The sequence below is a fragment of the Hakea prostrata genome, chromosome 6, assembly GCF_041222555.1.
Source record: "Hakea prostrata isolate BN-2017 chromosome 6, UWA_Hpros_2, whole genome shotgun sequence".
Classification (NCBI taxonomy): Eukaryota; Viridiplantae; Streptophyta; class Magnoliopsida; order Proteales; family Proteaceae; genus Hakea; species Hakea prostrata.
In genome coordinates, this window is record NC_142605.1 from 14,591,611 (window position 1) to 14,602,550 (window position 10,940).

A 10,940-nucleotide genomic window follows, 5' to 3' on the forward strand; every position below is an offset into this window, starting at 1 on the left:
GGTGTCCGTACTGGAGCGGATAAAAATCCTGGAGCAAGCCAATGAATTCCAAAGTTAACAAGCCCATTGGACATAGCCCACCATTATGACATTCAAGTGGCCTCCTATCCCCAATTTAACTAGGTCCAACATTTATTAATAAATTCATTGGAAGGCCCAATATCAACTGGATCGGATCTATCAATGGTCCCATCAGCACTAGCAAGAGTCCGGATTACCTCCACCGGGATGGGAAGGGGGCATGTGGAACCCACCGAAATTCTCCCTTTAATTTTATTTTTATTCATATGTAGGTTCCTTCCCAATTTGTGGTGAAGAAGAATCTGGGCAACAAGATGAACCGACTTCACTAGTAATATCATTGGATTTTATCGTGTCCATTTTTGACACGGTCCATTTTCATCAATTTCCTTTATGAATGGAGGGCATGTGTCCCAAGTTAGATTAAATCGAATAAATTTTTTTTTATTGTATTCTGCAAATCCATATAATTAGAGTTTTTTTTACTTGTGACCAACTTAAGTGGGAGTAAAACAATTACTAAAAAAAAGTGTGAGAAAAACTCTTATTAAGTGTGTTGGAATTTTAAATTTATTTTTAAATTATAAGATTCAAAATATTTTTTGTGTTCTACTATGAAGGATTAGAGGTAATGTTATTCCTTATTTAGATACCTAAATAGCCAATGGGTAGTCTATGGAAAGTCTTGTTTGAATGGCTAACAAACAAGACTTAAGGGAAAAGACATGATCTGGGAGGTACGTTTTAGAGATACCCTTTATAGGTGTCTCTTCCTCTTCTATATAAAGAGAGGAGTTGATCCCTAGTAACTCTAACGTTTTAACACGAATATTAGTATCTTGGTTTTCTATTAAGGTGTGAGTGTTTTTTGATGAGTTTGTGAGTAGTACCTTCGGATGTTCTTTGCAAGTAGATTCCATTGGAGTGCATGCTATTGGAACTAAGGAGTTGTTGTATCTTGGAGGTGAGGACGCCATGGTCAAACCCAGTCTGCACTATAGGGGTGTTCAAATACCTTAAGGAAAAGTACTGATATGTATGCCTCAACTCACCGTGATCGAGTTCTCTTTGATGTTATCGATTTCTTCTTCAACTTCAACAAAGACTTGGATATCTCTCCGAATCAGATAAGTTCTATTTCATCAATTCTATAGTCTTATACTTGCTGCCCATTTGATGATTTCCAACAGCTTAAGGTATTTGAACGAGTAAGGACCGTAGAATTGTTATCTAATCACATACCTTCCCGAATCTATGAAATTTCGTGGTGGAAGATATGTTCTGATGGGGTACTTTAACCGAATCATTTAAGAGAGATTTTTAAGTCTAAAAAAGGTTCGTGTTTGAGGAGGATGATACTACCCCGTATCAGATTTCTAACAATTTTAAGATAGGGCTGGTTCTGCCGTGTCATATGTATATTCCAACACCCAATTGGACCTCTGGTTAAATTATTTTTCCTTTTGGTAGATCTCTGTTCAAGTTATTTAGTAGTGAACATCGTGGCATCTTGAATTAAGGAAGGATTTAACTGTTAGATAAGCATTGTCTGTCAGATTTAGTGGCGATCCAACCTCAAGAAATGGTCATAGAAACAGAGAAAAAAATAAGGTAATCTACATCCAAGAAGAATGCCTCGGCTCTCACCAAATTCTTTATCGATGAATGGGCCATCTCTTGTGCCGGTTTTGTCAAGGGTTGGATAGCTCTGTTGGTTTTAAGTCCACCTCTGCTGTTGTTGCCGGTAGAGTGTTGCAGCCCAAGAAACAACACAAAGAGAAAAAGGGCTTTTTGAGGAAGAGGCGCCAATGTTTCCCAAAAAAGGAGGAAGAGGTGCCACTTCTATTGAGACATTCTCTGGGGATTCGGATGTTTTACTGGGTAGTATCAGTGGATACTTTGAATTTGTTCTATGAATTAACATGTGTTGCGGTAATGCAACACTAAACTAGTTCCTTAAGGATTCCTTCCCCGGGTCTCTTCTAGAAACAGTGGTTTGTTGGTTGGTCCTTGTTGAGTAGCATCGTTTCAAAGATGTAAAAACTCTTAGTCATAATCATTTTTTCATTCAAGGTTTTCTTTTATTAATGTGTATAACTGAGCAAACAACATTAGAAACTTAGAACGTGAACCAGGACATGGCTCGGTCCTTTTGTGCATGATTGCATGATGGTAAGGGTCGGACCGTGTGGCTCTTGCCAACGAGCTTTCTTTAATGCTGGCCACTAAGATTGCAAAAGTACTCTTGCTTCTATTGTTCTAGAAAAAGGGAGTCTCCAAGGATCTATGGTACTAATCCTCATTTCTTTTGTCATAAATATTTGATCAATGTGAATGTTGTCATTAGTAATGAAGTCGAATTTCTTGGTTTATTTTTCTGTATGCGTTCTGAAGAGGAGCATGTGGCTTACATTTTCATATGTATATTAATACCTGTTACATTTAGGTATATTGTCCTTGATTTCATAGTTTGATGTTCCAATATGTCAGATGAAGCCAATGACCTAGCAGCAAGAGTTCTTGAAGTCTGTATTTTGTGTTGGTCCGGAGACTCTAGACTAAGTGCCTCTTTTATTTTGGGCAAGAGATTACTGCCTGGTCATATGGCCCATGCAAGCATACAAAAGAAGCATCATCATGCCTGGACAGTTTAGTCTAATTCAATGGAAGGGGAGAGCATTAGCATTGTTTCTTGTTTTGCTTCATGGGTCTATAGGTTACATTGTTCAAGTTGTTGGTCCTGAATTGAAAATTCTAGTAAATATCCACTGCCTGTAGCAACAATGTTGGGCTTGTTCTTCCATAGCTGCTAGTACTACAGGATGGTAATCATGGTTGAAAAATCGGGTAATATAACACAGATTCATATAATCCGGATGGGATCTATGATGTTGTCAATAGATCATTGAGAGTAAAATTAAAATCATCTTTCTCAAGAAATCTTTTATATGGATTTTTCTTTCTCTTCGCTTGGAAAGTGTGCAAATCAGATAGTTGTTACTTGGTTTATCAATCTGAATTTGTTTATAAGAGTTTCTTCTTTCCATGTGATGCATGCTACATGATGGATGTCAATGTTGTATAAGATGATATGGATAAATTAGTATGAAAATGTTGGATTGTAATTTCCCAGAAATACATACTGCTAATATATTTATGTGATAAACCTAAATTCCAAGGGTTTATATTCCTCTTGAAAACACATATATTTTCATGTTGATCCCTTCTTGAAAGAGACAATTCTAGTAAAATGATTGATTTTTGCATGGAAGAAAACACTATATGGCCTATTAGAAAGAAGATACTAGATGTTTCATATGCTTTTGAGGCACCACCACTCAAAGGTAGTGGGGGTTGATTTTGAATCAATATTTTAAGTTCCACCAAGTGTTACTAACTAGGTTATGGCTTTCTATGCTATATGTGAGGTGATGCCCATGTCTGAATTAGAAAAACTGTTTACATGGAAGTAAATGACATGTTTATTATGTCTTAGATACATATAAACTTCAATTAAGTGATATTATATTTAAATACATATGTCTAGAGAGGCTTACAAAGTATCGCTATAAATGTTTAGTCAAAGAAATAGTTTGACTAAAAGTTATGTAAAGCCTTGGATCACTAACGTGATATCATCTAAAGGAATGAGCTTATAAGGCTGTGTCATAGGTCTTGTGATGGACACCCTACTTATGTGAAGAGGTTTTATTCCTGAATTAGGTTCAAAGAGTAAAAACGAAATTATGAGGGGACCTGTTTAGTACTACTATTATTTTGCTCATTCTAGTTTGATGGTAAAGTAGTACCACCACAATGTACGAGGTTGAGCAAGGTGTAGATCCCCCACCTAGGCAAGAAAACAAGAAGAATGACAAGGGAAAGGCCTCGGAAAGCGAAGATCAAGGTGTAGATCCCCCACCTAGGCAGGAAAACAAGAAGGATGACAAGGGAAAGGCCTCGGCAAGCGAAGATGACGAGACCTCCCAAGGATAGTGTAGAAGGATGACAAGACCTCCCAAGGATTTAACGCTATCCTGGGAAGCCCTACTCCTGAGTTAGTGAGACAAGCGAAGAGATATGCCAAGTTCATTGGAGTAGTAGAGGCATCAAAAGATTCAAGATTCACATGATGCAAGTAAACAATTTGGTGGACTTCGAAATCCCTAGTAAGATTCAATACAATTGAGAAGGATTTCACAAGAGTAGGTCCACTTATCCTCTTAGCAATAAACAACTTCCCCACTAGAACAGTACGCCAGTAAATCACTTTTAGCCCCAAGCTCTCTTAAACCTGTTTTATGTCATTCACTGAATAGGTAATATTAGGTGATAAAGAAAAGCAGTCATCGCTTTCCTTCTCCTCAGTCAGCAAACTAAAAATAAAACAAGCATAGTAGGAACATAACAAAGAAGTGAGTTAAACAGATCTCGAGAGAGAGACTTATGGCCTACAACATTAGTGAGACAAGAGTAATAAATAAACAAAATATAAAAGGAAACCAGGAAATAAAGAAGAAGGAAGCCGTGGAGACTTGGATAAACCCCTCACGTAAGGGACCAGACCTCGCTGCCCACGGAATCTTTGCAGAAGGGAGCATTGAAGACCGATTATCGGTAGTAGTGATGGATTAAAGGTCATGTGTAAAGCCCTAAATCACAAGGGAGCTTGAAAACCCTTCCAAAGAGGAGCGATGAGAGAGAGAGAGACACACATTATTTTGTCTTCGAGACAAAACCACATATTCACAAAATGGCTCTTTTGAATTCTCTATATTAAAAATAAAAGAAAAGTATTTCCATCAAATATCTTTATTTCCATAGTGTTATTTTTTATTTTTAACTGTAGCTTCAATATATAAGGGAAGGGAGTAATTTATATATAACAATAAAGATCCAGCCTTAAGGACATTTGAACTCTTGACCTCTTGTATATGAGGGGTTGATTTTTGACATCTGGGCCAACCTGCTGGGTTAAAATGTGAATGGAGTTGATGCATGAGTACTTTATGGAATATTATACATATACAAAGTAAAAGTTATGGATAATTATTCTTGCCCCTTGTACTATAGCTAAATTATAACATTATTGCTAGTATTTTTAAAATTATTTATCAAAAACATTCTACTTTGTTTATTTTTATTGTTACCTGCCATTAAGAATTGTTTGTTAAATGATGATGTGGCATTTTTTTTTTTAAAACATAAAAAGTAATCCCAAGTGGTGGTTAGTATTGATTTAACCTTTAGCTGAATTACTTTTTTACCCTTGATAATTAATAGGTATATAAGAAACTCACCTGTCACAATCTCCCCCAATTGGAGTCGGCACTAGAGCTGATAGTCCATTCTTGACTTAAGAGCAAGGACAAAGTAGTATCTTGTAAATATATCATTTCCATGAACAATAAAATGGACTTTCTGTGGATGTGCTTTTGACACAGTGGTGGCAGCCTCTTATGTAAAGACAGTATAGACGGTAATTCCAAAGAGGTCTTGGGTTCAAACCTCTGTCCCTCCGTATCGGGACACCCACTTCTCATCCCTAGGCCTATAAATCCCACAGTCCTTGTGGGTAGTTTTTTTTTTGTACCAAGCTAAAATATTTCATTCATGAACTTGAAAGAAAATACAGACACATCAAAAGAAAGACGGAAATACAAAAGATAAATGCATGAAAACACAAGGTTCGATCCGAACCAAGGAATGGAAATTGACCAAATGCCATACATGCAATAGACAAGGTCATCCTAACTAAGGAATGGGTCCAGTCCAAGCCCTTAGAATAATGGTTGTAACAACCACAATAACAATTAAGCAAAAGGAATAAAACATACGTATCCTCCATCATAAACGCCCACAAAGGAGGACAAAGACATGCCACAAGGGCGTAAATACACGCCACAAGGGCAGAGAGATAACACGCCACATGGGCGAAAACAACAACCACTGCAAAAACACACCGACGGCGATCAGCAACACGAGACTTTCGCACCAACAAAGTTTCCAGTTCCACGGGAGATACTTTTAGCTCCGGCGTAAAACCTTTAGACCTGCAGAATGCAATACCGGATCTCGCATCTACCAGAATTTTTTTTTCCTTCTTTTCCCAAAAAACCTGAAACCTTCCACCGATTGGGGAAAAGAGGAAACAGAGAGACGGAGAGAATGAGAAATTGAGTGTTTTTTTTTTTCTTCCCTAAACAAGAACTTCACAAGAGAGAGTTGGAGAAGACGCACAAAGAGGCGGAGAGAGGGGTGGAGGTGGAGAAGGCGCACAGAGAGGCGGAAAAGAGGGGTGAAGGTGGAGAAGGCGCACAGAGAGACGGAGAGGGGGAGAGAGGAGGTGAGGTTGCAGAAACGGAGTGAAAATGAAAAACCAAAGAAAAACGAAACAGAAGTCGGAGAGAGGGAGAGTGGAAGTGAGGGAGCAGGCCTGAGAATGGAGGTCTGTCTCTCCACCTCAAAGAGCGGCGGCAAAGTTCCGTTTCTTCAGAGCGTTCTTCAGAGCTGCGCTAGGGTTCCGGTTGAGTTTCAATGTGGGTAGTTTAATGATAACATAAAAATGACCTTCTGCATTAATGCTTGAATTTAAATAAAGATAAAATAATTTTGTTAACATTATTAACACCATTTGAAGTAATACTAAAAGAAACAAATAACATTTGAAGTGAAAGGAATGACTTCATAATATATCTAAGATTCGAAATGCAATTTTACTAAAGTTTAACTGCTTAAGGGCATCAGTAATCATCCTAGCCAAATTATTATATCCACGGTTGGTTCATCAATCATTCTCGAATAAGATACAAATGGGTTATGTAGCTAATAAAAGTTTTACTCCAAGTCATATAGCAATGATTCACTTGTTATTTGGTTGAATCAATGATGGACTTCTGACAACAAATTGGTTTTATTAACAAAGAGCACTCTTGGACCAAGAACAACCACTAGAAGACCCAAAGGAAATAGCTAATAAATTACGTTTGCAATGAGGAATAGTGGTTCTGTTAATTTAACCTAGATTTTTTTATTCTTAGTGACAATATAAATATACATGAGATTGTCCATTTCTTTAGATTAGCCACATGGTTGCTGACCTATCCATGTGACCAATATCTTTGACCAGCAGCTATCTTGATGATCCTTCTTTTGTTTATTTTTCATCTATATTTCTTAATTTAGATTTTATTCTCAAACTTTAAATATTTTAAAGTGTGAACGACAGAGTTTGAAATTTGAGGACTAGAACCGCAAACTTTACTGAAGCAGGAATCAATGGGTGAGTGGTTTCAGATTGGGTTGGCCTCTAATATAATAGCTTAGCAGTTAGCACCTAACCAAGATTGAATGGTTCAACCATTTTGAATGATTAGAGTTTGATAAATTTAGAATCAAAACTGGGTCCCCCCTCCCCTTCCCTTTTCTGAAGGGATTTTTTTGTAAATCAAATCTAAACTTGTGGAATAGTCTGATTCTAGTAACTTCCTATTCCTAAAATTTTGAAATCATTAATTATATGGAGAAAAAGTTACCCAAAAAAATTAATTATATGGAGAAAAATGTTTGGGTGCTCTAAGTAGCTTTCTAATCTTTCAATGAATTTTGATTAATTCCGAGAAGTAAGGATAATAGAAACAAGTTCTTAATGCATAAGCTTCTTGCAATTATCAAATAATGAAGATCACATCTTGTTCCTCTGAATGCATCTGGCACCTTTAAATAATGAGCCAAACAAGGTGCTGAAGGCTTTCAGTATGATGATTTGGCCTTGCTCCTCTCCTTGGATTCAGGACTTATGCTTCCCTGTTTCTTCGGCTCCTTCACGGCCCCCTTTTGAATGAATGAATTACTCACATACCAAAAAAAAAAGAAGGCTTTCACAGTAGAGCAATTTCTATGCAATCTTATCCCTAGAAATTTTATTGAGAGGTTGTTTCATGCCTTGACTTAAGGCTATCTTTGAACAATAATTTTAACCAAAAAAATGCCAACATGGTTGCTTTTGTTATCAATTTTAATTTTCTCAGATGCTATATAACTAATCTAGGCTGATCTCCAACCAATATGGATTAGGTAGCGAATAGCTGGCATAAGCACCTGACACGTGCTTAAAGCCGTATAAATAGGGAAAGCATGGAAGAAAAAGGTACAAGGCAATCACTTCACACACTTTTATCTCACTAATCATCAACTTCTTGCTCACTTCCATTTTCTAGTGCTCTCTACAACTTTTGCAGACCGAGCCTTCTTCGCCATTGTCTGACTTGACCATCAAAGGCAGCTTGCCGATTGATCTAAACGGCCCACTCTTGACAAGTTGTTGAGATCTTGCAACGATCTTGGAGAGACCTAAAACCTATCAAAGCATCTTGGTTTGGTTTTGATCTCTACTTCAAGTGAACAATCAGTAAACGAACCCTTGCAGGATATCGACAGCAACAAGACTACTTTTCAATAGATCATTTGTTCTAACCACAACACCCCCAATCTATTATCAGAAACTACTTTGTGGGGATCCTTGTTCGACTACTTGTGTAAGAGGATCTTCTCTTATGATCGTTATAAATATGAGAATGATTATAAATATGAGGTCAACAGTTTAAATCTCCTTAAAGTTAAGAGCAAAATCGCACCTTATGTATAAATTGTACATGAAAACTATTATATAATCCTAAATGTAGTCGAGATGCATGTAAATTAGCTCGCATGATCAGGCTCTTTTCTAGTGCGATTCAGTATGCTCACGTGTGTCTCCCACCTATGATTGGAATCCAGCCCATCGAGCTTAAACTTCACATTATCGATCAATGTAAATGTTGTCATGAGTCTCATGACTACACTGACCAACTTGACAAGCTAATGCCCCAAAACTTTTAAAGTAACGTAGCGACAGAGATTTTGCATGGAATCTTCTTTGGGCCAGAAGGGAATTTTATTTCTTTCTTTTTTCTGTTGGGTAACCAAGGGATTTTCCCTTTTTCTGTTAGAAGGGCCAGGAGGGATTCGTGCCTTGAAAGGTTGTAATTTAATAATTTTCCAATTTTTATATCAACTATCCTTTCTTAGAATGTCTGATAATATAATATCTGATTAGACTAATTCTCTAACTAATGACATTGCTTTTACTTTAAACCTGACACGTGGCGATATTTCTCTGATACGATTTCACTTTCACCTTAGATTTATTGACCAGAGACTTTAACAGCAAAAATCAGCCACTTGGTCAAAATCGCAAAGTTGGTCACACTAGAGACTGAGGGCATTTCAGTAAATAAACAAAACAAACGACATCGACATGAGATATCGACATGTCTCCTTCAAAGGTCCGCTAAAGTGTTCATCGAAGACCAGATTGCCAGAACATTTTACAAATTCTTGATGAATTCGATAAAACAACTATAAAATTCAAAATAAAAAATTCACATGTTTGAAAATAAAGAGCAAGCAGAACAGAACAGAGCAGAGCAGCAAGTACCGTTTGGATTCTCGGAAATCTTTAGAAGTGGAAAGATCAACCTCTGCACATGGGAGATAGTTCTCGAACAACCTTCGTTGTCTTCGATTGCCGGAAAAGCTTCATCGAACTTGGAAAAAACCAACGTCTTCCCTTTGATTTACCATCTTTAGATTCAGGGACAGAAGAAAGTCCGATCGATTTCGATCTCATCATCATCAGCTTCTCAATTTGCAGATTCTCTCTCTCTTCCTTTACTTCATCTGATTTCTTCTTCTTCACTGAATATTTGAAAACGGGCCATAGTGATGATTTGGAACGATTCACAGTAGGAGGAGCTAGCACTAAGGCGTCTTTATTTGAACGTCTGCGTTGGGTGAAGCTAAAGGTAGTGGATCTGGACCGTAATAAAGCAGGATCATAGTCGACAGGATCGGAAAACTGAACTGTGATTCCGGGTTCGGTTGAACTGGAAAGACAAAACGAAGAGGAAGACGAAGAGGAGGAAGAAGAGTAGCTACACGAGCATGGCCGAACGTTAGCGCAGTCAGGGCAGAGATGGACGAGACGATCTCTGACACAGATAGGGCAGACACCGATGCTTCTTCGCTTGGGGTGTTTTCGACATTTCCATACATCATCTTCTTCCATTGAGAATGACGAACTCTGCTCTGCTCTTCTGCTGCTGCTTCTCCTTCTTCAATTCCTCCTTCCACGCTTGTGGTTATGTTTATTCTCGATCAGAGATTTCGGTTTTGTCTTTAAATAGTCAAGAGACAAGTGCAAACCACAAATTTAACCCTGGTTAAGAAACCTAGGTTAAAACAGTTAGCGAGTGGCACGCGAACGATCCGTGTGCCGTTTGAGAACTTTGGAAATGCCGTTGAGAATTCCTATTATTTACTAAAATGGCACAAAGAGATAATTCTTTTTATTTTTCGGTTGGTTTTCTGATAAGGATTAGGTGAGACATTTTCAGGTAGGACAGAAAGCGATAGGACATGTCAACATAATGGATGGTTGAGATCACAAGATCGTGGCAGGTATCCCGAGATTGAGGTTGACTATTTCTAGTTGCTAGTTGCTACTATTCGGGGGAAATGCAGAAGTGACTGTTTATTCACCACGTGGCATTTAAGAAATGTGAAAAGAAGTGTTAGCGTGTTTTCTTGGGACCTGCCGACTTGGACATTAATGAAGCATTGAAGCTTCACCGAGTATTTGTGTCTCTTTTTTCGCATTTATCAGTTTTATATGATACATGTCTTGGCCATGCAGATACTAGGACACATTAATGATGTATCTTTCACGAGACCACTTTTTCTTCTTTTAGTAAGGTATCTATCACAAGACCTACCACTACAAATTTATTGCTTGTAATATGTCATTTTTTTATATTTTCATTTTGCTCGGAGATAAATTGGGTTAGTTGGGGAAAGATGTGTCTTCCTAGAGAGATGGT

The 10,940-nt window shown here is 37.7% G+C and overlaps 1 protein-coding gene across 1 annotated transcript; it reads right to left on the reverse strand.

The window, feature by feature from the left end:
• Positions 1-6,800: 6,800 nt before the first annotated feature.
• On the reverse strand, positions 6,801-10,201 carry LOC149012322 (uncharacterized). The gene has a single exon (XM_089160283.1). It carries the CDS (start codon positions 10,127-10,129, stop codon positions 9,536-9,538), a length of 594 nt encoding a protein of 197 aa, XP_089016409.1. The 5' UTR covers positions 10,130-10,201; the 3' UTR covers positions 6,801-9,535.
• Positions 10,202-10,940: the final 739 nt, after the last annotated feature.

Excerpts from the sequence above, each read along its gene's own strand:
- LOC149012322 (XM_089160283.1), bottom strand. The coding sequence starts at position 10,129 with ATGGAAGAAGATGATGTATGGAAATGTCGAAAACACCCCAAGCGAAGA.